The sequence below is a fragment of the Rhinatrema bivittatum genome, chromosome 5, assembly GCF_901001135.1.
Source record: "Rhinatrema bivittatum chromosome 5, aRhiBiv1.1, whole genome shotgun sequence".
In the NCBI taxonomy this organism is placed as follows: domain Eukaryota; kingdom Metazoa; phylum Chordata; class Amphibia; order Gymnophiona; family Rhinatrematidae; genus Rhinatrema; species Rhinatrema bivittatum.
The window spans coordinates 53,117,462-53,145,404 of NC_042619.1; the positions used below are offsets into that span (position 1 = coordinate 53,117,462).

Sequence of the window (27,943 nt, forward strand, 5' to 3'; positions counted from 1 at the left end):
CCCCACTCTAAAAGACCTACACTGGCTCCCTATCTCTTCAAGAATTCAATACAAAACACTAACCCTTATGCACAAGACACTATTCAATAAAGACATACACTAGCTACAAGACTCCCTATGCTTCCATACATCCAACAGACCCATCAGATCTGCATACCAAGGAATAATCTACACACCCTCTCCCAAACTCACACACCTCTCCTCAACAAGAAATCGAGCTTTCTCGATAGAAGGGCCATCCCTGTGGAACACCATGCCCCACGACCTAGGCACCGAACCATCTACACACATTCAAAAAAGAATTAAAAACATGGCTGTTCAAACAAGCGTTTGAATAACCCCCTTTCTCAGACCAAGTACGCCTTCAACCAACCTTGATCCTGTCGTCTTAACTTTCCCCTGTTAATTATTTTCTTAACTTAATATACATAGTTATGATATTTTCTGATTGTTTAAGTTATTCTTTCCCATTCTAAATATATATTTGCTACCATCTGGACCTTGTCCAACAATCATATATACATATGTCAATACTATTCTCATAATGCCTTAGTTTTACTCTCTTACTATTGTATTTATTTACACTCTTGTTAACTGTATATTATAACAATTGTTCCTTGTAACTGTTATTGTTTCTTGTAAACCGATACGATGTGCAAACGGTGATCGGTATATAAAAGCTACTAAATAAATAAATAAAGGAGCAGTCATCCCACGACTTTAAGCCATTTCCAGCAGTCAGGTGGCAGGCCAGCAGCCCCCTGCCATGCGTCAGAAGCGACAACCCACCGTGGAGGAAATGGGGTGATGTACGGTAGCACTATCCCGGGGAAGGAGGCAGGCAGCCTCAAAAATTGTAACCAGGAACATTGGGGAAATGATTGCCTTTGATGACCAGCCCCTGCAGGTAGTGGAGAATGTGGGTTTCAAGTGTTTGCTGCAGGTCTTAGCTCCAAATTACAAAGTCCCCTCCAGAACCACATTTAGCAGAAAGGTCATCCCCAGCCTGCACAACCAGTGTTGCAGTCGAATCCAGGTGCTGCTAGCTAAGGCAGAGGGGAGTGTGCATTTCACCTGCAGTATCTGGACCACCATGAACACTTCACACTCTTACCTCTCCCTGACAGCACACTGGTGGGACCTGGCTGAGGCAGGGGCAGGCAGCAGCTCTATTAGTGACAAAGTATCAGGGTGCAGGTGGGCTTTACCGCACACCCATCTGATAGACGAGGCCCATACCTCGGCCAATATTCTATCATGCATCAGAGACATGCTGGAGGGGTGGCAGGAATCTTCAGGCAGGGTTCTTTGTCATAGACAATGGTGCAAACATGGTAAAGGCAATATCCGACGGGGGCTTTCAGAACATCCGATGTTTTGCACACACTCTGCACCTGGTAGTGAAGTCAGGTCTGGGGTTGAAGTCCAAGCACCAAGACAATGAATACCTGCATACGTTAATACAGAAGTGCGGGAACATAGCAGGGTTCTTCCACAGAAGTGTGAAGGCGGGACAGGTTCTCCGACAAAAGCAGACTGAGCAGATACATTTATTAGATCTAATTAAAGACAATAAACAGTAAAGTTGAGGCCAGACAAACAGTCTTGCTGCAAAGTGGTTGCTCATGTTCCTTAGGGAAAATACATATATTAGATTTATAACAATATTAGACTAGTGTGTGAGCACATATAATAGTAGCTCTTGATCCTTATATTTATAGTCCTTAGAAGTGTGAGGGACATTTGATGGGCTGCAATCTCTTGTGGGATATCAAGGGTGTATTTTGTTTAGCCTGTGATTCTGCTTGCTTTTGAGCCAGGTTTTCAGTTGATGATGGAAACTACTGGGTGAAGGGCCAGGTTTTGAGCTGATGACAGAGAGCCATATTTTCATTAGTGGCTTGCATGTGTGGGTGGGTGGGGGAGGTTGTCTACAAACCAGGAAGTTTCTTTTTTTATAACTTTATTTAGATTTTACAAACAAACAGAGAAAAGTACATAGAAGCAATTTCTCATATTGCAGTGAGGCACATGGCAAAAAAAGGTACAGAGGAGAACAAACAAGGGACAATAAGAGTGGAGTTAAAAAAAAATAAAAGAAAAGTGACCCAACAAATTAGCTTAAATATCCTTCAAATCAAGATACAACCCCCAGATAGTGGCATATTTAGCATGTTCACCCGTATTTGTGAGTGCCCGTAAGCTAGGCTGGGGGTGACTTTCCAATAAGTCGCAATAGTGAATCGAGCTGCCAGCAACAGCTGCCCAGCTAGCACTCTACATTTCACAGGAACCAGCGAGCGGTGCCATCTGCCCAGTAACCCTAATTCCAGCATAATATGGATAGGGAGGAGAAGGATATCAGCAATTTCTTGTGTGGCCCGGGACTAGAAGTCACGCACCTCTGGGCGGAGCCGCCACATATGGATATATGTACCTTGCAGCCTGCATCCCAGCCAACACAGATCACTGGTGCTGGGGAAACATTTAGAATATAATACAGGAGTACAATAAGTTCTATTGAGTAACTTAATTGTAAGCTCAACCCTCCTAGTGCAGATGGAAATGTTATGGGCAGAGGTCCAAATAGCCTTCCACGCCCTGGAGTCAAGGTTAATACCTAGATCCATATCCCACACAATAATGGAACAAGAGGTGTCCCTACCAAATATACCCCGAAGTATCCCCTGATATATAAGGGAAGTCCCTTTTGCAAAGGCATCAGGGTCACTGAGAAACTGCTCCAAGCCATCCAGTTGCCTTAGAGGTGAGGACAAGTCATATCTTGCCCCCAGTACTTGCCTCAGTTGAAAATAAAAAGCATGAGAATCCGTGAAAATTTCATACTTTTCACATAAATCTTGAAATGAGAGGAACACTCAACATCCCATAGCTGGGTTACATTTATCATTCCCTTATCCCACCAAGCTTTAAACACTGGCGAGAACGTACAGCCAGAGATAATTGGTTTCTCATAGATAGGTGCGACAGTTGAAAGGGAATCAGTATCCCATCCCAAAACTTTTGACACTTGTCTCCATTTGAACAGGGTGTGGGCCAGCTAGGGGCTATTCCTGCAGACCCTTTTACTGTTAGAGGAGTCATTAGGCAAAAAAGGTAGGACGGCCAAATTACCCACTTCTGCTTGGGGACCGCTCAAGCAGAAGCCAGGACTCATCCCTTGGGGTCAGCCATACTTTCCAAAAAAGGAAGCTGGGCTGCCCAGTAATAAACATGCAAGTTAGGTAGTGCCATACCTCCTTGGCACTTGGGCAGCCACAAGCGACTCAAGCTCATCCGGGGCCATCGATCGTGCCAAATGAATCGTGACATGCATACTTTGAAGGTTCTTGATCTTATATTTTGTCTGTTGAAGAGTCTTGAGGGGAGGGTGATCACTTGTTTTTAAGATGAATGTAGTTTTTGGATGGGATGACATCCTTTTATCTTCCTTTGCTTTGAAAGTAAGGGATAGGATTTTGAATTTAATGCGTAAAGCAGTAATTCTCAATCTGGGGTCCGTGGACCCCTAGAGTTCTGCAAGAATATTTCAGGGGGTCTGCCAGAAGGGAGGGAACCAAAGTGCTGCTGAGAAAAAAAAGCAGGCTAACCTCAACTCGGGAGCTCTGCTTTAAGGCTACTGCTGCCTAATCCCACTGCCTGATTCCACACCAAGAAGAGGAGAGGAAGATCATGACCTTGAAGATCCCAAACTGGTGCTGAGAGGAGATGAGGAAGAGTATGGCTGATTGATGCCACAAGGAGCCTGAAACTGCACTAAAAGGAGGAGAGGAAGCATGCTGCCGCCAGTATCTTCAACAGCCACTGCTCCATTTGACCAGAGGAGGCAGCAAGCAGGGTGTGATAACCCTGAGGAGCATTTCTGGCAACTACTGCATGTGCTGTGGCTTCCCTGCTGGCCTGACAGTGAGGGAGAAAAGCTTCACTGAGTGAATAGTTTGGTCATGGAAGGGAGGCGGGCAAGAGAGAAGGATCCATGGGGGGAACCAACACGGGAAGGAGCAGAAAAGGGAACAAAGGAGGAAGAGGGCATGAGGGAAAACACTAAGAAGGGGTTATGGATGAAAGGAAGTAGGAAAGAAAGAAAGGCACTTGGGAAGGTGACATTGAGGGAGGAAAGGAGTGAAAAGATTCAGAAAGGGGCCTGAGAAGGGAGAAGACAGGCAGGAGGAGTAGGGCAGGAGGGAAGGCGCTCCGGGGGGGGGGGGGAGAAGGAAATAGGGCAAGAGGGAAGGAAATTGGGAAGGGGTATGCAGGATGTGCAGAACTCAAATAGGGTCTGTGGAGGAAGAGCAGGAAGGAGCACAGAAAGGAAACTACTTGAGATGGGACCTTGAGGGGGAAGAGAGCAGGAGGGAAAAGGTCTGTGGTTGGAGGGTAAGAGGGAAAGGACCAGGGGAGGGACCATAAGAGTGAGAGAACAGAAATGAAGGCATTTAGGAATGGACCATGGCTGTGGGGAGGCAAGGCAGGAGAGAAGGCCCTTTGGAAGGGTTCATGGGAAGGCAGCACTCAGGAAGAGGCCATGGAAGGAGGAAGGAAGGATTGCAGATGGGAGAATATTCAGGAAATGGCCATGAGGGGGAGGAAGGAAGAAGAAAAATCACTCAGGGAGGGGTCAGGGAGGGAAGGCAGGAGGAGAGAACCAGAGAAGAGGTCTGTGAGGATAGAGCAGGAGGAAAAGCATTCAGGAAGAGATCATGGATGGAGAGAAGGTGCTTGAGAAAAGGCCAGGGTGGAGGCAGGAAGATAAGCTGCACTCATGAAGGGGCCTGAGAGGAAGGTCAGGAGGGGAGAGTACAGTTTATATCAGTAAGCATTATTTACTATTAAGATGTATACATTACAAATGATTCTGGAATGCATATTATTATTTGTTATTACATAATCAATTTTCCATATGGCATTTAACAGCATGTAAAAATTAGAGAAGCATGTCGTGATCCGCAAACGTTTTGGAGGTTGAAAAGGGATCCTTGCTTCCTAGAGCCTAGGACTAAGGAGCCAATGTAGTGAGTATAATAGGAATCCAATGTAACAAGTATAATAGAGGGAATGCCTGTTCCCATTTTCTCTATCCGGTAGCCATTCTTGCAGCAGCATTTTGTATTGCCTGAAGTTTAATGATCATTTTTTGAGGTAGGCCCATTTGATGATGCTACAGTAGTTTAAGTGTGAGCGGACTACTACTTACATGACTGTTTTGAATTCAGTTAATTGTAGGAAGAGGCATAATTATTTCACTGTGTGGAGATGCCTAAAGGCTCTCATAGTAATTGCTGATAATTGGCTCGCCATGATGAGGGCAGAATAAAGGATGACATTTTTAACCTCTTGTTGAATGTATATGGTAGTGTTATCTAGAATAAGAGAGGTGGGAGCATCATTTGACCATGGTGTATTGTTTTCCTATAGTATTTCTGTCTTATTCTTATTTAGTTGAAGTTGATTTGTGGTCATTCATTTTGTTGCTGTCTTGAGGTACTGGCTGTTTTTGTGTTGTCCCAAGAGTCTTGTTGAGGGAGGAGGATCTGTACATCAGCTTTATTGGTTTCTTTGATGTAGTTTCTCAGCGGTCTAGTTGCTCTGGTTTTTTCTAAGTTTGGCCAGTGTGAATGGGTTTGATATTAGGCGGTAGCTGGAGCATGCTGAGGAATCAAGTGAAGTTTTTTTTTTAGTGTAGCTCTGATATTGGTTATCATCAAGTGTTGTCTTCAGCAGATTTGAATAGTGTCCTTTTTGGAGTGCGTTATTTCTCCGAGGACAAGTAGGATGGAGGTCCTCAACAGATGGAGTCCTGACGTGTAAAACTTATGTCAAAGTTTCTAGAACTTCGACTAGGTACGTTGAGCATGCCCAGCATGCCCTATACCATGCGTCATCCCTCTCCATGCTCTCTTTTTTCATGAAGCTGTAAGCCTCGCAGTGTGAGCGAGCTCACTTTGGCTATTTTTGGCCTTGTAGAAAACTTTTGTTTTCTTGCATTTTTTTGCAGATTTTTCTTCGTTGTTTCATTGCTGGATCCCTCTTGGAGCCTTCCCGTAGTGTCTTCTAGTCAGGGTTTTCGGCGATTTGAGTAAGTTTCCTTTTGCAGTCGATTCTCCATGGTGGCAGTGCATTGGTGCCCTCCTGCCATCGATGCCCTGCCATCATCATTTTCGGTTTGAGCCCCTTTTGTTTCATCTGTCATGGCCATGTCTGGTTTTTGGCATGCCCCCGGTGCCTGAGGACCATGTCTATCACAAATCCACATGAGCTATGTGTTCTCTGCCTGGGGGCATCGCATGAAGTCCAGGGTTGCTGCTTATGCACCCAGATGACCCCGAAGGGATGTCAGCTTTGGCTTGACCAGATGGAGCAGCTCTTTGGGTCAATGAAGTCTGAGCCATCAGCATCAAAGGACCAAGGAGCCGCACCGATGGACACAGAGTCATCAACATAGGTGGGACAGTCAGTTCTGTCAATGCTGTCAGTGCACAGGGGCACCAGAGACCGACTATCGTCAATCTCCTCAAGGCTGAGGACATCGGGTTCCTTATCATTGGCCTCGGCACCGGGGTAGGACTGGGCCGAGCATCAAGGGAGCACAAAGAAGCATCAGCACTGGTTCCCATAGATGCAAGGTGCCAAGCACGGGGATGCACCAACTTTGGCCGTGATGCCCACAGCAAGGAGTTCCAATCCTCAATCGGTGCCAGGAGTCCGCGATGGTCTCCACCAGTCCTGATGCCAGTCACCGATCCACCTCGAAGGTCCAAAGAGGATTTGGCCATCCCTCCTTCCTCCCAGTCAGAGTTGGCATCGTCAGCATTAGAGGAGGAGCTGGAGCGCCGAGTCCAGCTAACAGTGGACTGGGTGCTGCAGGGCTTCGGGCCTGTAGCACCTATGACACCGGACCTGGTACTGCCCGTCCTTGTACTGCTTCTGGAGAAGCTCAACATGCTCATTGGTATGTTACTGACCCAGCTGGCGTCGGTTCCCGCAACAGTATCGATGCCCGGCGTGGCACTGAGGCCTCCCCCTACCAATACAGTGATCATTGCTGGTTCATCTGAGGAGGAAGCACCACAGAGTCTGACAGTGACACCGAGGCCTACAGCCCCCTCTCCAGTTGTACCGGTGCCAGCACCTCAGGATGAAGCCGAGCACCTAAGGACCCATCCCATGTCACGTGCAGTGAGGATGAGGAATCCTGTGACCCCTGAGAAGTTACACGTTTTGAAGTCGTCTACCTTCAGATCCTTCTCCTTTAGAGGAGTGCATGAAGTCTCCGCTTGAGTACTTAACCTTTGCAGGTTTTGTGAGGGTGATGGGGGAGGCCATCCCTTTTCAGGCGAGGAGGATGCCATGCAAAAAAATGCTTGAGATCCTTTAGTTCGTGGAGCCTTCTAAGGAGAATGTAGTGGTCCCAGTACATGAGATCCTTAAGGAGTTACTGCTGAGGATATGGGAACACCCCCTCACAGTGCCTCCTGTTAATAAGATGGCAGACTGGTTTACCTCGTCCAGAAGGCTGCTGGATTCAGTAAGCATCAGCAGCCCCACCAGTCACTGGTGGTCGAATCTGCCCTCAAGAGGGCCAAGCACTCTCGGACTCATTCCTCGGCGCTCCCGGGGAAGGACCATAGAGCGATGGATGCTCTTGGGAGGAAGGTATTTCAAGACGCCATGCTTATTGCCTGCATTGCTGCTATCAGCTCTACATGAGCCAGTACTCACAGGACATCTGGAAGCAGATGCAGGAAGTGGCTGAGCAGCTGCCCCATCAGTAGCAGACACCCTCATGTCGCTGGTGTATAAGGGCCTGGAATGCGGAAAAAAGGTTTGTGCAACCTACGATGTTTTAAAGATGGCATCGAGAGTCTCTGCAGCAGGAATCAGCACCCGCGGAATGGCATGGCTGTGGGCCTCAGATCTCTGACCAGAGGTACAGGAATGACTCGCTGACGTGCCATGTACTAGAGAGAAGCTCTTCGAAGTTAGGATGAGGGATGCTGTGGCCCAACTTCGGGACCACCATGAAACTCTCCAACAACTCTCTGCCAGCACTCCGGACCCATCCTCTTCTTCTGGGAGGCTGGCGAGATCGAGGCCAAGGAACTCTTTCACCAAAGAAGGTACTATTTTCTGCTTCCTTGCTCCCGTCAACACTATCAGAGCTTTCATGGCTGTCCTAGGCAGCAGAGAGCCCCCAAGCCCCAGCTGGCTCCTCAGTCAACTCCCTGGATGGGGATTTGACTGGGTCGTAGGGAGTGTAAGCCAGTTGCCTCTACCCGGGGTGATGGACCCTCTAGTCGGGGGCAGGCTGCAGTTCTTTGCGAATCAGTGGCCTAGTATAACCTCGGACCAGTGGGTTCTGTCCATCAAGAGTACCAATTGAATCTATAAGGTGTCCCACCAAATTGCCCTCTGTGCCCATCTTGGGGGCTGGTAGCACATCAGGAGGTGCTATTAACAGAGCTCTCCTCTCTCTTTTTACAGCCAGAATGGTCAAACCCATACCACCAGGGCAAAGAGGGTGGGGATTTTATTCCAGGTACTTCCTGATTCCAAAGAAAACAGGACTCTTTCCCATCCCTAGACCTAAGGGTCTTTAACAAATTTCTAAGAAAAGCAAAGTTCAAGATGGTTTCCCTGGGCACCTTGATCCCCCTTTGGCAAAAAAGGGATCTGGCTATACTCCCTCGATCTAAAGGATGATTACACTCATATCAAGATCTTCCCCAGGCACAGAAAGTATCTCCAATTTGTGGTGGGAAAACAGCACTTCCAGTACCGGGTGTTGCTATCTGGGCTCATGTCAGCCCCACAGGTCTTTACAAAATGCTTGGCCATGGTGCATGTTTTCCTGTATCTGGACGATTGGCTGTTCAAGAGCATGTCTCAGGCAGGAGCCGTCAGGTCAATGTGTTTGACCATTCTGGTGTTGGAGACACTAGGATTCGTTCTCGACTATCCAAAGTCCCATCTCAGCCTGTCACTTCAATTGGACTTCATAGGAGCCCTGCTAGACATGGCTCAGGCAAGGCCTTCCTGCCTCACCAAAGGACCGTCACATCGCGGCAGAGATTCAGCAGAGTCAGCAGGTGTCAGCCTGGCACATGTTGAGGCAGTTGGGCCATACGGCCGCAACCGTCCATGTCACTCCCTTGGCACATTTGCATATGCACAGAGCCCAATGGACCCTGAGGTCGTAGTGGCATCAAGCCACTCAGAGCCTCCAGGATTTCATCCAAGTCACCCTGTGTCTCTGAGACTCATTGTCCTGGTGGTAGGTACTTTTTAAATCTAGAAGGGGGATCTCTTTTTGAAGTCCCCCTACTCAAATTATCCTAACCACGGATGTGTCCACCTGGGGTGGAGAGCTTATGTAGATGGACTCAGCACCCAGGGTCTCTAGTCTGCTAAGGAACGCTCTTGTCAAATCAACTTCCTGGAGCTTTGGGTGATCAGGTACGCACTATGGGCTTTCAAAGATCGGCTGTCCAACAAAGTTGTCCTGATCCAAACCAACAACCAGGTAGCCATGTGGTATCAACAAACAGGGAAGCACAGGGTTGAACCTCCTGTGTAGGGAAGTGGTCCAGATCTGGTTGTGGGCCTGTCCTATGGGATGGTGCTCAGGGCCATATACCAAGCTGGGACGGAGACCCCACGAGCCTTCAGACCCCACAAGTTCCAGGACCAGGGGATAGTGAAATGGATACTCCGCCTCTGAGGGAGCCTAGATGTAGATCTGTTCGCGTCCCCCTGCAACAGGAAGGTGCCTAGGTTCTGCTCCTGTACAAGTCAGATGGCAAACCAGCCTTGGACGCCCTTGCGCGTCATTGGGTAAGGGTCTTCTGTATGCGTATCCTCCAATTCCCTTAGTGGCAAAGACTCTGTCGAAGCTTTGTGAGACAGGAGGACTATGATCCTCATAGCTCCTCATTGGCTGAGACAGGTCTGGTTTCCACTCCTACGGGAGTTGTCCATCCGGAGACTGATCAGTCTGGGGACTTCCCCAGATCTCATCATGCAAGATCAAAGCAGGCTGCAGCATCCCAACCTCCAGGCCCTGTTACTTACAGCCTGGATGTTGAGAGGCTAATCCTGCAGCCACTTGATCTTTCAGAGGATGTGCCTCGGGTCCTGGTGGCTTCCAGAAAGCTTTCTACTAGAAGGTCCTATGGACTGAAGTGGAGGAGGTTTTCTGTGTGGTGTGAGCAGAAGACCCTAGATTCATTCTCCTGCCCTACACAAAAACTGCTTGACTACCTTCTACACCTATTGGAAGCTGGCTTAAAGACCAATTTCATTAGAGTTCATCTCAGTGCAATTGGCGCATACCACCAAGTGTAGATGATATGCCCATCTCTATACACCGGTTTTGATCTTGCTACATTGGCTCCCGATACAATATCGCATAGAATACAAAGCCCTCTGCATCCTACATAGAACAATCTATGGTGAAGGCACTGAATGGCTAAATGCCTCTATAAGATTATATGCCCCCCAAAGAAATCTAAGATCAAGTAATAAGGTGCTCCTATCTATTCCTTCAGTAAAATCAGCACAGTTAACACAGGTCAGAAACAGAGCAATCTCTCTTGCAGGACCAAAGATATGGAACGCGCTACCTGAAAACCTTAGAATGCAGCAAAATGAAAAAACTTTTAAAAAGATCTGAAAACATGGTTTTTCTGCAAAGCCTACAATGAACACAACCAGCAGAACCCAGAAGGCTTAGCCAGTTTTAATTTGTTTATTACTTTTTAAATTTTATTTGTACTTGTTTTTACCTGAATTTTTATTTTTTGGATGCACTGTAATTTGCAGATATAATTATTAACCTGTTTTAATGTCTTACCATTGATTTGAAGTATAACTTAATAGTTAATATCTGTCTTTTAAAGCCTTTATTTTGTTTTACTGATCTTATGTTTATCATGATATTTGTAAACCGTTGTGATGGAACCTCTCTAAACGACAGTATATAAAATTTTATAAATAAATAAATGTACATTTTGTGCAGGACCTGCTTCAATTGAAGCCTTCCCTAAAGTTTCCCTCTGTGTCTTGAGATCTCTGCCTGGTGTTAGATCCGCCAATAAAAGCTCCTTTCGAGCTGCTGTGCACCTGTGACTGGAAGTACCTGACCTGGAAGTTCATATTTTTGGTGGTGGTCACCTCAGTGCGCAGTATCAGCGATCTCCAGGCCTTAGTGATTTATCTACCTTGCACTGAGTTTTATCATGACAGGGTGCGAATGCAAGACCACTCTAAGTTCCTGCCTAAGGTGGTGATGGACTTCCATCTTAACCAGTCAATCGTCCTTCCAACATTCTTTCCCAGGCCTCTTTCGCACCAAGGTAAATGAGCACTGCACAGTTTGAACTGCAAGTGAACCTTAGCCTTCCATCTGGAGAGGACAAAAGCCCATAGACAGTCCACTCAACTTTTTATTTCTTTTTATAGGAATAGATTGGGCATTGCTGTTGTCAAACAGACAGTATCCAATTGGCCGGCAGATTGCATCGCCTTCTGTTATGCCTAGGCGGGACTGCATCTTGGGGTTCATGTCAAGGCTCGTTCTGTTAGAGCCATGGCAGCGTTGGTAGTCCACTTGTCAGCAGTTCCCATGGAGGAGACCTGCAAGGCTGCATTGTGGAGTTCTCTCCACACATTCACATCTTATTACTTTCTGGATAGAGATGGCTGATATGACAGTAAGTTCAGGTTCCTTTCCTGCAGGAGGTCGTTCAGCGGAGGTCCGGAACCCTCGCTGAACGACCTCCTGCAGTCGATCTCCTGCCGGCGCCATTTTCCATACGGAAAATGGCGCCGGCCATACGCGTATGGCCGGCGCCATTATCCGTACAGAAAACGATTCGCGGCAGGAGATCGCTCCCGGACGCCCGCTGGACCCCCAGAGACTTTTGGCCAGCTTGGGGGGGCCTCCTGACCCCCACAAGACTTGCCAAAAGTCCAGCGGGGGTCCGGAAGCGACCTCCTGCGGTCGAATCGTGTTGGTCTATGGCCGCCGCCATTTTGCGGCGGCCATTTTGCAAAATGGCGCCGGCTGAAGACAACACGCTTCAACAGCAGGAGCCCGTTTCGGACCGCCGCTGGACCCCAGGGTACTTTAAGGCATTTGGGGGGGTTCGGGAGGGGGGGATTTAATTTAAAGGGTCGGGGGTGGGTTTTAGGGGGATTTAGTGTGCCGGTTTTCGGCCCGTTTCGGACCGCCGCTGGACCCCAGGGTACTTTAAGGCATTTGGGGGGGGATTTTAGGGGGATTTAGTGTGCCGGTTTTCCTGCCCTCCCCCTTCCCCCGATTTAGCTATGGACCGCCGCTGGACCCCAGGGTAATTTAAGGCATTTGGGGGGGGGGTGTTCGGGAGGGTGGGGGATTTAATTTAAAGGGTCGGGGGTGGGTTTTAGGGGGTTTTAGTGTGCCGGTTTTCCTGCCCTCCCCCTTCCCCCGATTTACGATTTTTTGACGATAAATCGGGGGAATTGGTATTGTATCGTGGCCCTAACGATTTTTGACGATTTAAAATATATCGGACGATATTTTAAATCGTCAAAAAACGATTCACATCCCTATTACAAATAAACAGTAATAGGTAAAAATAAGCATTTATACAGTAAATGTTAACTAGACAAATTTCACTGTACTTAGCTGTGCATAGGGTACTCAGGAAAGGACTGCCATATGAACTGGAACAAGGCCATGGCACACAGAACTGGTCCATCTGTACTTCCAGCCAAAATTAGAGAACTGGGCTAGTTCTTTGTGTGCTGTGTCTGAAGGACCTATCAAGGCACAAAGTATTAGCAATAACTTTCTAACCAGCAGCTTTCTAATCAATGGCACTTCAGGATATTGGTCTTTCAGCTTCTCAAGTATCCTGGGATATATCCATATATATATATATAGATAGATAGATATAGATATGCATATCTATATAGATTATATAAATTATATTATATATATATATATATATACTGTCCCAACCCTAAGTTTGAACTACAGTATTGTATAAAGCTTAAAACACCACCTGCAGGCCAGCTCAAAGGAAATGAGCTTTCGCTGTGAAAACATAACTCAGGGCAAAATAAAAAATCACAGTGCACATAAAACCCCTGATTAGTCATAATTGTCATTTAGCAGAACAACTCAGAGTAGTGAAGAGTTTTTCAAATGATATCAGCCTAGACAAATATGCTAAGTTGAACTTCTGTAAAGAAAAAAAACATTTCTCTGATTGAGGAATGTAGCATAAAAATTTGAGCAGGAAGGAATACATAAATATCTAGGGATGGACAAAGGTGAAACATTTTAGCCCAGATTACTGAGAGAAAAGACCAGTAAATAATATTATAGGAGACTGAAACTGATTTTGAAAAGCATTTTAATAACACGAAATAAGATACAAGCTATTTAAGCAACTTGCAATTCCCTCACTCTCCTATAGTTTTGGAATAATAGACTGGCCCAATAATGATCATAAACAATTGGATGTAAGAACAAGAAAACTTCTCCATGCACATTAAGTAATCTATAAAAAACAGTATATGTTGAGATTGAACAGTGCAACAACTGAAGGCAGTATGGGCCATATAGAAATAGATTATACATATAGACCTTCAAGTATACCCAGCAGCATCAATTGTTCATAAAAGTGAACATCCAAAATTGGTCTCCACCCTTAAGCATAGGTGATCGTTTCGGTGAGTGGAAGGAATGTGTGAGAATTTCTCAGCACATAAGAAAAAAAAGCAATGGAATTTGCAAAACAAGAGAAAAAATTCTTTAAAGAATCAGACCACAAAACAAGTAAAACCAACTAGCAAAGACACAATTATAGTGGAAAATTCAGAAAGTTGCTTCAGAAACCCTTTTGTCATAGGATGACGAGCTGAAGTCAAGGATCACCCCCACAGAAGTGACACTGGGCTTTAGGGCAGGACTGGAGATCTTCTGCCTAACCAGCTCCCTCCCTTGCAGGTTGAGCCCTTGGGTTCTGGGAACCAGTAGGACTTGCCATCTGCAGAATTTCATGGCCGGTGCAGGATTCAGGAACAGGTTGGGAGCTGGATACAGGCAGGTCTGGAGGCAATGCTGGTATTAAGGGCAGGCAGGAGCTGGATACAAACAGGGCTGGTACTGAGGGCAGGCAGGAGCTGGATGTAAGTAGGGTTGGAAGCAATGTTGGTACTGAGGGTGGCAGGAGCTGGATGTAAGAACATAAGAACATAAGAACATAAGAAAATGCCATACTGGGTCAGACCAAGGGTCCATCAAGCCCAGCATCCTGTTTCCAACAGTGGCCAATCCAGGCCATAAGAACCTGGCAAGTACCCAAAAACTAAGTCTATTCCATGTAACCATTGTTAATGGCAGTGGCTATTCTCTAAGTGAACTTAATAGCAGGTAATGGACTTCTCCTCCAAGAACTTATCCAATCCTTTTTTAAACACAGCTATACTAACTGCACAAACCAAATTCTCTGGCAACAAATTCCAGAGTTTAATTGTGCGTTGAGTAAAAAAGAACTTTCTCCGATTAGTTTTAAATGTGCCCCATGCTAACTTCATGGAGTGTCCCCTAGTCCTTCTACTATCCGAAAGAGTAAATAACCGATTCACATCTACCCGTTCTAGACCCGTTCTAGACCCGTTCTAGACCTCTCATCATATCCCCCCTCAGTCGTCTCTTCTCCAAGCTGAAAAGTCCTAACCTCTTTAGTCTTTCCTCATAGGGGAGTTGTTCCATTCCCCTTATCATTTTGGTAGCCCTTCTCTGTACCTTCTCCATCGCAATTATATCTTTTTTGAGATGCGGCGACCAGAATTGTACACAGTATTCAAGGTGCGGTCTCACCATGGAGCGATACAGAGGCATTATGACATTTTCCGTTTTATTCATCATTCCTTTTCTAATAATTCCCAACATTCTGTTTGCTTTTTTGACTGCTGCAGCACACTGAACCGACGATTTCAATGTGTTATCCACTATGACACCTAGATCTCTTTCTTGGGTTGTAGCACCTAATATGGAACCCAACATCGTGTAATTATAGCATGGGTTATTTTTCCCTATATGCATCACCTTGCACTTATCCACATTAAATTTCATCTGCCATTTGGATGCCCAATTTTCCAGTCTCAGAGATGTACGTGAGGCAAGTACTGAGGGCAGCAGGAGCTGGATAAAGGTTGGGAGCTGGGACACGGTTCAGGCTGGGAGCTGGGACACAGTACAGATTGGGAGATGAAACACGACTGGGATCAAGGGCAAGGCCTGGGACAACAAACAAGGGTCTGGACCAGGCAGGTCAAGACAAGGACAGGACCAGACAAGGACTGGACAAACATTGAACTAGACATTGACTGGACACGGACAGGACTAGACAGAACAGACAACAGCTCAACACGGTATAAGGCTGGCTAGGGAATCTAGAAGACCCGAAGGCCAGAAGGCTGGACAGGAAAGCCCAAGAGGGCACTGAGCAAGGCAGATAGGCCTGAAAGGCTGCAGAGTAAGGCAGGCAAGCCTGGAATGCCATAGAGCAAGGCCAGAAAGCCTGGATAGGCACAGAGCAAGGCAGGAGGCCAAGGTAGGTCACAAGGCAAGGCAAAAGATCTGGGTAGGCCATAAGGCAAGGCAGAATAACAAGACAAAGATGACCAAGTAAAGGAGCCAAGATGACTCAATGAAGAGGCACTGAGAGAAGGGACAGGCTGCGTTAAGTAGGGCTGGAACTGAGACATCATGTGATCAGCAAGAAGGTAACTTGCACAGCTGTGAGCGAGGCTTTTTGAGGAGAGGCTGTGCAGGATGAAAGAACCATAACACCTATATGGATCAAAAACTGAATCAGGAATGGTTAAGGAGATATGAGCTTAAACCTAAAGATGAGACATTGATAATTGCAATTCAGGATAATGGATTACGGATATGATGGTTCATGGCCAACATAGAAAAAACAGTAAAACATAAATGCAGTTCTGTAAAACAGAAGTAGAAATGGTTACACACTTCATCACTGGTATAATAAGAAAGGTATAATAAGATGACATGACTCATCCACTGGAAACTGTGCAAACAATATAACATCACTGTACCAGAAAACCACTGGATCACAACTCGGAGAGAATGGAGAAGCTATCACCTGGGACAGTTCTGTTCCAACTGATAAAAAGCTTGATGCAAGAAAACCAGATATTGTGGTAAAAGAAAAAAGCATAAGAATGACATTGCTGATATGTGTCCATACCAAGTGACTATTCTGTGAACCGTATGGAGAGAAAGATCTTCAAGTATGAAGTGATGCATTCAGAGACCATGAAAATGCAGAAGAAAGATACTGAAATTATGCAAATTGTATTGGGCACCACTGCCTTGATTAACAAGAACTTTCAGGCAGATCTAGACATGTTGTCTGTGCATATTACAATTTATGAACTCCCAAAGGAAGCTCTCTTTGGCGCAATGCAAGTATTAAGAAGGGCATTAGCTGTACATTTGAAGGATTGATATCATACTCAATGTATTCTGTTTTACAAGTGAGATTCATTCCTGTCAAATCTATGCACAAAATTAACCCATTTGGAGACATAACCCCAGAAATCGAAAACAAAAGATGTAACAGATCTTAACAACTATAGACCTATTGCTACACTCACCTCTTTAGCCAAAGTAATTGAATCTGCAGTTCTTCGCCAACTAACCGAATTTCTTTCAGATAATAATATTCTCCACATCAACCAACACGGCTTTAGAAAAGGACATTCTACAGAAACTCTTCTTTTAGCATCTTTTGACACTCTATTCCGTGCTTTTGACTCTTACACCGATTATATCATCGTTTTCTTAGATATCTCTGCAGCCTTTGACACTGTAGATCATCACATACTTATTTCCGGTCTCAAATCCATTGGCATCACAGGTACAGTCTTAAACTGGTTCACTTCCTTTCTTACAAACCGTCCCCAACAAGTTAACTTTAATCATCATTCCTCCGAATCTTATACAATTCCATCAGGTGTTCCGCAAGGTTCTTCACTGTCTCCTATATTATTTAATATATACCTCCTGCCCCTCTGTCACATTCTCTCATCACTCAACCTACAATTCAAAATCTATGCAGACGACATTCAGTTCCTAGTACCCTACAAAACATCCTGGTCTAATACATTATCTATGGTTTCTCTTTACTTGTCTACCATCAACTCCTGGCTTTCTCACAACCGTCTAAAATTGAACCCATCCAAGACTGAAATTGTTCATCTAACATCCATTTCAGACACTTCTATAGGCCCACCCTCATACTGGTCTATAAACGGATCACCTATTCCCATTACACAATTCGCTACAAATCTAGGTGTCATCATAAATTCAGATCTATCAATGAAACAACACATCTCTTCTATAACAAAAAAATCCTTTTATAAGTTACAGCTCCTTAAACGTCTCCGTCCTCTTCTTTTTCACCAAGATTTCCGAACTATTCTCCAATCTTTAATTTTTTCTGGCTTAGATTACTGCAACGCTCTCTATATAGGACTCCCCGACTCTATAATTCATCCCTTACAAATTATTCAAAACAGTGCAGCTCGCATTTTATCAGGTATTTCTATTCGAAATCATATTACACCTATCCTTCAATCTCTTCATTGGTTACCCATAAAGTACAGAATAAAATATAAAATCCTTACTATCATTCACGGTCTAATAAATAACCCATCTTCTACTTGGCTTTGCTCATTACTCCGTATCTATAAACCAGTAAGACATCTAAGATCACTCACCCAAAATCTACTTGACACTCCTTCCCCCCGACAGGCTAGACTAGACATCACCAGGAAAAGGGCCTTCTCAGTGGCAGGCCCTCTTCTCTGGAACTCACTACCCAACCCTCTTCGTCTAATATCCAACCCCCAACAATTCAAAAAATCATTAAAAACACATTTTTTCCAATTGGCATTCAATACTTCTCCACAAACAACTCAACATCACTCCACAACTTAGTAATCGCTCAATTCCCAGATCTTTATTTTTTATTTTTTCCTTTACTTCATATCCCCCCCTCCCCCAAACCGCTACCCTCTTGATTTTAACTTGAATTCAGGCCCAGCTCCATTAATAGTCATTTTTTGTTAAATATTTTTATTTTTTACCTATAAGGTATATATCAGTTTTATGTATTTTTATAGTATTTTTTTTAGTTTCTTTCATCTATTTATTTTTACTTTTATTTTATTGTAAACCGTTTTGACAAGATACCCTGTTTTGAAAAGCGGTATATAAATACTTTTAAATAAATAAATAAATAAATAAAGGCATTCGACAAACACACCTACCTTACATTGTCTAAAGGTACTCATGTAGTAAACTGCATGGCTCTAATTTTCTGAGCTTTACACCCCCATTTTACTTCACCTAAATATATGTGCGTACATTTAACCACATATCCTAGTTTTCACACTCCAAGTACAGAGATACCTTCTGTTTGAAAATCATCTTATTCAGTGTGGGCTTTCAAGTACATACTTAACTTGACAGTTAGGTGCCTTTTGAAAATGTATCCCATACACTACGAGATAAAAAGGCAAATAATCCAGCTGAATAAAATCCAGCGAGGAAGGAACAGAGCCCAAACAGACAGATATATATTGTGAAGAATCTAGCTACTACTGCAGCTGTAACCTTTCCTTCCTCCTCCTGCTGGTGTCCCAACTCTCTGCAAGACACACACAACTTCCCACTGATGTTATAATCCTGGGATTACAGAAACCAGATTATTACATAATTCTTTCTGTGACACTGCAGAAGGAACAGCTAAACTTGGCCATGCAGAAAAGCATGAGTGGTACAGCTACAAGTACAACCAGTGGAAAGTGTAACATTCTAGCTAGCCTCAGTTCCATTTGTATGCAATATCGCCAATGGATGTAAAAATTGGTATACCTGTCAAGATGTATTTGAAGCTTTTGATATGAAATCGGTTTTGAAATATATTCTGGATTGATCATTCAAAAAAAACAAAAAAACAACATATCCCTTCATTTTCAAATTATGCTACTGCACACACTCAATACAGATCACGTTTATGCTACCAATCATAACAAACCAAAGTGTAAGGAAAGATAAAGAAAATAATTTTATAAGAAATGATATGTGCTAGAAATGATGGTGATTGAAACTGCCACATTGTCATGTAAACAACTGGTGACTCATGCTACTAATATTTATTATCCCAATTAAACATCATTGTACTCAATGGGCTGATATTAAATTTCATGAGAATCAGCCAAACAATTTTTGAAATGATATATACTGAACTTGTTTCCAGTGTACTTCTTATGGGAAAATTTCTGGATTTGTCGTCTTCTGCGTCTCATCTTATTCCCTCCCTTCTGCAGCTGCATGTGATTTTTAAAAGTACAAAAGTCAGATTCCCTCTCCCACTCCCCAGGGAGTAGCTTTACAGCTTTTTTTGGATAAAAGTACACATGCTGTTGATCCCAGTATATAAAGTTACCCACTTACAGGGAGGTCAATTTTTAGATAGCCTTTTATGCAAATAAATAGCCATTTACAGGGATAAATGTCTTTTGAAAATTTCCCTCCACATGTTTTTTTTTTTTTAATATAATGAAATGTAGTGAACATCTAAAAAAAAAAAAAAAAAAAAAAGACTGCGTATCTATGAATTGTTTGGCCATGTGCCAAGGTCCTTTCCAAGTTATGCATTTATTCTCGTGGTGAAGTTAGGGAAAAAGGTTCTTAGCTCTAACACTTTTATCCACAGTAGCCCACTATGTTTTGTAATTTTATTAACAAAGTATTTTTTCTTCTACCTGAAAATATTATATTTACAAGTTTTACTATTTGTTTGTTTATTTAATTTTAGCTCAAGCTGGTCTACCAAGGGATGTCAACCACATGCACAGTACCACAGGTATGAGATTTGTAGCTCAGCTATTCATTTTATTCAAAAAATATTGAGTTATGTTTATTATTTGTTGATATGAATTTTAAGCTATTCAGAGAAATAGATAGGAGCAGCCATATTAAATCTCATAGGTCTTTAAAGCTGCAGGTTTTGCTAGCTGACCACTTTTCTCAATTAGTTGAGAAGTTAACCGCAAATCTGCATAATGCAGTGCTACCGTGTAGTCCTCTGTTTTACCTAATTGATAGAAGACTAGAGGTCCATTGTGTCTAACTTTCTTTTGTTTACCAGTTTTCTAAAGCAATCCAGAAGATGGGGGAAATTAAACTTAAGACCTGTTAGTAAAAATTTGTAACCTATCTTTAAACTCGTCCATTGTACCTGAAGACTGGAGGGAGGCCAATATAACCCCGATATTTAAAAAGGGCTCCAGGGGTAATCTGGGAAACTATAGCCCAGTGAGCCTGACTTCAGTGCCCGGAAAAATAGTGGAAACTATTCTAAAGAACAAAATCACAGAACATATAGATAGACATGGTTTAATGGGACACAGCATGGATTTACCCAAGAGAAGTCTTGCCTCACAAATCTACTGTATTTATTTTGAAGAGGTTAATAAACATGTGGATAAAGGTGAACCAGTAGTTCCCTGTACGTACCCGGATCAGTCCAGACTCCTGGGTTTTGCCCCCCCTCTAGCAGATGGAGACAGAGCAGTTTTCAAAACAAACTCCGCCTATATATAGGATGGTGCCACCAACAGTCCGGCAGTATTACTCTGTCTCCAGCAGATAGTGGAGGTGCAAAACCTACAGTCTGATCTGTGTGGTGAAGTTTGTTTTTAGTCAGAGTTAGTTTAAAGTTTTTCTTCTGGCTTGGTCAGTGTTACTTAAAAAAAAAAAAAAAAAAAAAAAAGTTACTGAAGGAACAGTGTGGTCTCCGCCTCCCAGGGGGTCGTCAGGTTCTGAGAGGACCATCCGCCGCTGGTTTTGAGGCAGCTGCAAGACGGGGTTGAGGGCCCTATTATATCCTTTTGGCAGCTCTGGGTGCGACACCGGGGAGCCCGGTTCACTCCACCCTGCAGGATCAGCTCCTTGGACCACTTCCGGGCAAGTTTAAAAAAAAAAAAAAAATCTTTAACTTTCCTGTCAGCTTTCGGCAGTGGCTCTCTCTCTCTCCTTCCTGTTTTGGCGCAGGGGTGACCGAATTTGCTATTCTTGTTTTTTTCTGTGTAGTTTCTCTTCTCTCCCGATGCCGCTGTCTCCTTTATGTCGGTCGTGTGGCTCGGCCCGCGCACGTCAATCCTGGGAAGGCCTCTGCTCAGCTTGTCTACCAGGTGGGGGGGAGGGAGCCTCTGGAGCCGTGAAAGTGCAATAAATCACTAAACTAAGTCTGCCAGAGTTCCTTCACGATCAGCTGTTTCTGGTCAGGCTGGAGCTGATTCGTTCCCGCTCAGCGCGGGAACTGAGGCCATTTTGCAGACATAGATCTGCAACTCAGGCAGCTATGGGGGAGGGGTTTTTACCGCCTCCTCCTTCTCCTCAGCCAAGGTTTCCAGGAGAAAGGGAACCTTTCCAGCCTAATTCGCCTGCGACGGAGGATGGCCCTGAGGGGGCTACTGACTCTTCCTCCTCTTCCTCCTTTTCTTCGGAGTTTGTATTGTTACTCCATAAGGCTTTTAAGGCAAGGAAGTCTGGAAAGCTACAGGCTGGAGGAAAATTAGCCTCGCTGGGGTCCAAACCTCCTGCGTAGAAGTGGTCCAGGTCTAAGGGGGGTTCGGAACCATCCAAACCTAAGCGCCCTCTCTGAACTGGGCTGCCTCAGACGGATACTGATACTTCTGGGCAGGATACAGATCCAGGGGACCCAGACATTCAGTCCAAACTTCCGCAGGGTGTGGATATGGACCAGGATTTACAGCAGCAAGGCTCAGCGAGGGGTTCACATGTTGCAGATGGTGATGACCCTAAGGTGGTTCGCCTCTTTAGGAAAGAGATGTTGGTGTCTCTTATTCCTTCTATTCTAGCTGAGTTGGGCATTGAGGGTCCACCAGAAGAATCCAAACTGGGAGCTATGGATCCTGTATTGTTGTGTCTGAGGGGCCCTGCAACCGCTCTTCCTTTTCATTTCTCGGCTACAGTCTTACTGTTCCATACATGGATACCCCAGATCTTTGCTTGAAGGTGAGTAAGGTCATGGATAAGCTATATCCTCTGCCGGAGATGCATTGGACCTGCTACGAGTCCCAAGGTGGATGCGGCGGTTTCCGCAGTCACCAAGAAGACCACGATCCCGGTTACTGGGGTGGCAGCACTCAAAGACCTGCAGGACAGGAAGTTGGAGTTACAGCTTAAAAGGATATTTGAGATTTCAGCACTGGGAGTTAGGGCTGCTATCTGCAGCAACTTTGCATTACAGGCGGGCCTCCTCTGGGTTCAGCAGTTACAAGCAAATGCTGACTTCTCAGCCGAGGAAGCTGCCCAGGCTGGCTGTTTGGAGGCGTCAGTGGCATACTACGTTGATGCTTTTCTGTGCACTTTGGAGGCGTCAGAGGCATACTACGTTGGGCTTTTCTGTGCACTTTCCCGGCGCCAGTAAAAACTGCTTTTCTGTGCACCCTCCGACTTAATATCATGGTGATATTAAGTCGGAGGCCCCAAAAGTAAAAAAAAAAAAATTAAAATTAACAAAAATATTAAAAATGGCCCACAGACTGCGGGTTGGAAGACGGACGCTCAATTATGCCGGCGTCAGTTTTACGAACCCGTGGCTGTCAGCGGGTCCGGGAGCGATCTCCTGGACTTGGGCCGTCAACGCCATTTTGATTACTGGCAGCCGACAGCCCTTTGCCCTTACTATGTCACAGGGGCTACTGCCGCCATTGGTCGACCCCAGTGACATAGTGAGGGCAAAGGACCGTCGGTGCCATTTTGACTACTGGCAGTCGACAGCCCAAGTCCAGGAGATCACTCCCGGACCGCTCCTGGACCCCCGCTGGACCTCCAGGGACTTTTGGCAGGTCTTGGGGGGGGGGGTTGTAGTAAATTAATTTTGGAGGTCTTGGGGCGCATCAGGAGGGTGGGGGGTTTTGTTAAGATTTTTACTTTTTTTTTATTAAAGATTTGTCTGCGAGCCAGATGCAGCCATCAAAAGAGCCACATCTGGCTTGCGAGCCATAGGTTCCCTACCCCTGGAATAGAATGTTTATCATGCTTGCTAAATTGGTTTAGCAGCTCTGGGGGCGGGTGAGTTTATATCTTGCTCCTAGCAGAGGTTTTTTTTGTATCTGGGGCTGGGAGGCGTCCAGGGTGGGGATGGGGAAGGTCCAGGAACAGCAGGATTTTAAACACATTAAGAAAATCGGGGAAGGGGGGCCCACCTGCATACCCTGGAACATGATAATCTAATTTTTGAGGGGTTTAGGGTGTGGCTTGGAATGTTGATTGCTGAGTGTTTAATGCTGTGTTTTCCAGGAGATAATATCCATGTTAAAACCAGCTGTTAATTTTAATGTATCTTAGTAAATTTGCCTTAATTTATACTTTACACAAATTCCCCTGCATCCTTACATGTACACATTAAGGACCGGATTTTCAAAGCGCGTAAATCGGCTTACGCCTGCCGGACCTATTTTCAAAAGAACAGCGACGCGCGTAAAGCCCCGGGACGCGTCTAAGTCCTGGGGCTTTACTAAAGGGGCAGGGCGGGGGTGGGGTCAGAGACCTCCGACACAGCGGCCATTTGCCGCTGTGCTGGGGATCGCGAGCCGGCAGTTGGCCAGCGCGTACAACTTACTTCAGCCCCAGGGCTGAAGTAAGTTTTAAAACAAATGAAAAAAAGAAAAAGATAGGGGGGGAAGGGCGGGGGAGGTAAGGGAAGGTGGGGGGGGGGGGGGGGGGCGGAGGGAAAGGAGGAAGGCTGCGTGGCTCAGCGCGTGCAAGTTGCACAATTGTGCGCCTCTTTGCGCGCGCCGACCACCGATTTTATAACATGCACGTGCCTGCGCGCGCATGTTATAAAATCGCTTGTCCTTGTACGCGTGCCGGATAGCGGGTGCACATGGACGCGCTTGCACAAGTTTAAAATTCTACCCCTAACTATAGTGTTGCAAACTAGGACACAACTGCACTTGAATGATTTTGAGAAATCTTAGGCTATTTTAATGAGCACGTTCTTACTGAGCTTGGGAGAAAGCCTACTAGGACCCTTCGTTGCTGCAGAAAGGGGGACATCCTTAGAGCCATGGAGCTGGACTGTAGCAGCTGCTGCTATGATTGGGATCAATCAGGCAAGGTCTAAAAGGATTCTATTGAGTTGGCTTTTAGTGGATTTGGCCTATTCTTATGGAACACCTTGCCATTAGATATTAAATTGGGGCAAATTATACTTCATTCATTCATTCATTCATTCATTCATTCATTTATTTATTTATTTATTTTACATTGTATTTTTATGCAATTTCAAAACAATTACAAGGACCACCTTGTTTAGAGGCATTCTTTCTTAAGAGGAAAGTTAGAATTTAAAGGAACGCCAAGGAGAGCTTCTTAGCGTACTTCTCAGTGGGCGGCCAAACTATACTTCATTTAGAAAGCAGCTGAAGGCCTGCTTTTTTGTGCAGGCTTTTGCTTTATTTTAGTAGGTATGTGGGAGGAGTAATTCATGATTTTAGGCTTTAGTGTCTAGTGCTGACTATGTGGGGTCATTTAGTTTAGTCCTCAGTAGAGAAGTGAAATCTTGGAGACCTCTTTTAGAGTAAAGGTTTCATTGATTGATGTTTATATGGTGTTGTGCAATTTTATGATATTATTTATCAAGTTATATTGTACTTCGACTTAAGGTTCTTTGATTAATGAGGTGATAAATCATATCTGAATAAAATGGTATATGCCAGCTGTGTCTTGAGAGATCTCTATGTGCCCTGAAGAGCTATGCAGCAGATGTATTCCAAGGGCGCTTGTACATTTTACACTTTTCATTTGGGTCATAAAGATAACAGACTGCAATAAAGGTTTAATTGTGTAATTAGATAGAATGTTTGAAAAGCAAACTTGTACCAGAAGAGGAGGGAGGTGTGCTGCCTAAGGGACTGTGAGCACATGGTGGTCCACAGTCTTCATGGTCCATTACTACAGCTCTTGTTTCTGATAGTGGTGGGTTGCAGGGCTCCTTCCAAACACATTTGAACTGAGGGAGGGATGAGGAGATTTGCCAGTGGGGGAAGATGGAGACCCATAAAACTGGAGGTGGGCGTGAAGATTGAGACCCACATGACTGGAGGTCTGTAGATGGTCAATTTTAGGTGGCAACTAAAGTAGTAACCCTACCTTCCCTAGAGAAATGGGAGAAATTAGGAGATTTGCATGGATAGAAGAAAGCTGACCCAGAACTTTGGGCGCTGTATAGGTGCTGGTGCCCAGCCCCCAGCTGTTGCTGACTTCTGACTAAATTCAAAGTAAAGCAGTAGGGGCTAACAACCAGACCTATGCTGCTTAATGCTTCACATGGCATTTATGAAGCTAGTGCACTTTGTGCAAATAATGTCATTCAGCATCTGCTGGTACCATAAGTCTGACTAAGGATTGTCAGGAATCCTGCAATGCTGCAGCTGTACCACCAGCATACTGAGAGTATAATGACCGAAGCAACAGAAAGCAATAATCGCCTACAGCATGATGCTCTAGTCAACACACTCAGGGCACTATGCTGTTGCTGTTGGAGTACCAAGGAGCCCTGTCCTTAATTGGAGCTGTGGAGCCAGCAGATGCTGTATGGACTATTTGCACAATTTACACTGGTGACTTGTGAAATATTTATAGTAGTCATTGTTGATTTCCACCAGATCTTGTGTGGTTTCCCACCTCAGGACAAGGGCAGATGAGAAGGAGAGGGCTGAGGTTTGTAACATGTATATCTCGCTGCTGTAGTATGAGGTAATAGAATCACTGTAAGCTTATGGGGGACTTGCTAAAAATGTTAACATTGCTTAATGTATGCTGCACATGCATTAAAAAATAACTTCAATAGCGCATACTGTTAATGTGTATGCTAATTCAAAAAAGGTATAGGGTCTGCATAGTATCTGCCAATTTGCTGAATAACATGTAGATGCTGCAGAAATTAGCATACGTGCTAAACTAATCATACACAATCCTCTTTTCCTCATGATTCATCCCCCTTTCAACAAATCTGTTTAAAAGTAAGCCTGGCACATTTAGCTGGTTGACAGTTTTTAGAAAAGAAGTGGGAGTGCATCTGGACCTTAGGAGAGGAAGTGAAAGATAAGAGACCTTCAGGATTGGAAAAACCACACTAAAAACATGCACCTTAGATGCCTGCCAAGGAGGTAGAGACAGAGAAGGACGAAACAGAGCAGGCAGACGATGGCATCATCCTGGAAGCTATGCCACCATACCCAGGATGATCGACCTACACCCTCATAGGGCATCCACTATGGATATTCTGCAAGAAGGAGAATTGGTATCAAAAGTTGCCTTGATTGTTGCCTGCAAGAGAAATCTTCCAGCTCTGACTCTGGAGGGCACTAGCTTCCGCAAAAAAGAGGAGCAAAAATTGCAGCAACCTGTCAGTAATCACAAAAATGAGTGTGGTGCAGTAGTAAATATGAAACTGTCCACTGTGCAAGATAGAGACAAAAGGCTTTATTTAACACATCATCATTTCAACATGAAAGCAAAGAGCTGACAAATGACAGTTGCCAGAGGAAACAAATCCCAACCCCAAAACATGCTGTATTTTTCTAGTGCGCTGTTTCAAGGGAAGGCAACAATCTGACAATATAAAAATATAAAGAAAACAATGTGGACAGAAAACTTACACAAAAGAGAATAAAAATTACAGAACACCAATAAGAGAGAATCTCATACAAAGTAAAAACCAATCTATATGAAAAAAATCTAACCATAGTAGCAGAGGCAGTAAAAATATCTTTAAAAACTTATAGAGCAGCAAAGCATCAGTCAAGACGACTTCACAAGGCTTAAAAGCGAACATACACGGTAAACACCTCAGCATAGCAATAATGTATGGTATTTCAAATTCTGCATGTTATCTCCTCCCCCTCTCCTCTGGTAAGACAGATATGGTAAAGAGCTACTTTTCATACAAATGCATGCAAAGCAGCTCATTACTAGGTAATTTCATGTACATAAAATAACCTGGCTTTTCTCCAAGGCTAAGCAGGATGGCAGTCCTCACATATGGGTAACAACATTTGATGGAGCCCCGGCACAGAAAACTTAAGTCAAAGTTTCTATACCTTTGACTTGCCCTCACTGAGCATGCTCGAGTATGCATTATGCCATGCAGCCACAAGGGGTCCCTTCAGCCTTTCATTTTCCATGGAGCCAGGTGGTCCCAGACTTTTTCTCTCTGTCTTACTCTGTTTTGAGGGGGGGTTTTCGCTTTTTCACTAAGTTTCTTGCCTAGTCATTGCAGGGTCCCTCTTTTATCTTAGAATCTCTAGGTAGGTTTTTCAGTCGTTTTTTAAAAGTTTCCTTTTGCGTCATTTTCCCTGGGTGGCAGTACTGTTGGTGCCAACTGGTCATCGGCAGGTAGCCACCATCAATTTTGATTGAGCGTCCCTTTTGTTTTGAACCTACATGTCATATGGGTTCCAGAAATTTCCTTATGCACGAGCACCATGTCCATCACGGATCCCCATGCTAGATGTATCGTTTGCTTTGGGCATCGCATGACATCTGGAGTTGTCGCAAATATACCCAGAAGACCCCCAAAGGACGCCAGTCCCATCTGGAGATCATGGACCATGTCTTCAGGCACTGTAAGACTGATCCACTGACATCGGCATCAGAGGCATTGACATGAATGCACCACAGAGCAGAATATCGGTCCTCACACGTGTGACATCATCCAATGGAGGCTAGCATGGAAAACTTAGGTCAAAGTTTCTAGAACTTTGACTTAGCCTTATTGGGCATGCATTATGCCACATG

At 44.6% G+C, this 27,943-nt stretch overlaps 1 protein-coding gene across 6 annotated transcripts in view; it reads left to right on the top strand.

Annotated features, from left to right (window-relative positions):
• The window catches only part of C5H11orf97 (chromosome 5 C11orf97 homolog), a 135,123-nt gene that overhangs the window by 37,869 nt on the left and 69,311 nt on the right, over positions 1 to 27,943 (top strand). For all 6 annotated transcript variants that reach the window (XR_003856857.1, XR_003856858.1, XR_003856856.1 and 3 more), the window contains one exon: positions 19,926 to 19,973. Coding sequence is in view for 3 of the 6 variants with exons in the window: in XM_029602359.1 (XP_029458219.1) it covers positions 19,926 to 19,973 (48 nt within the window). In the remaining 3 variants the exon portion in view is untranslated. The remainder of the gene's footprint in view (positions 1 to 19,925; positions 19,974 to 27,943) is intronic.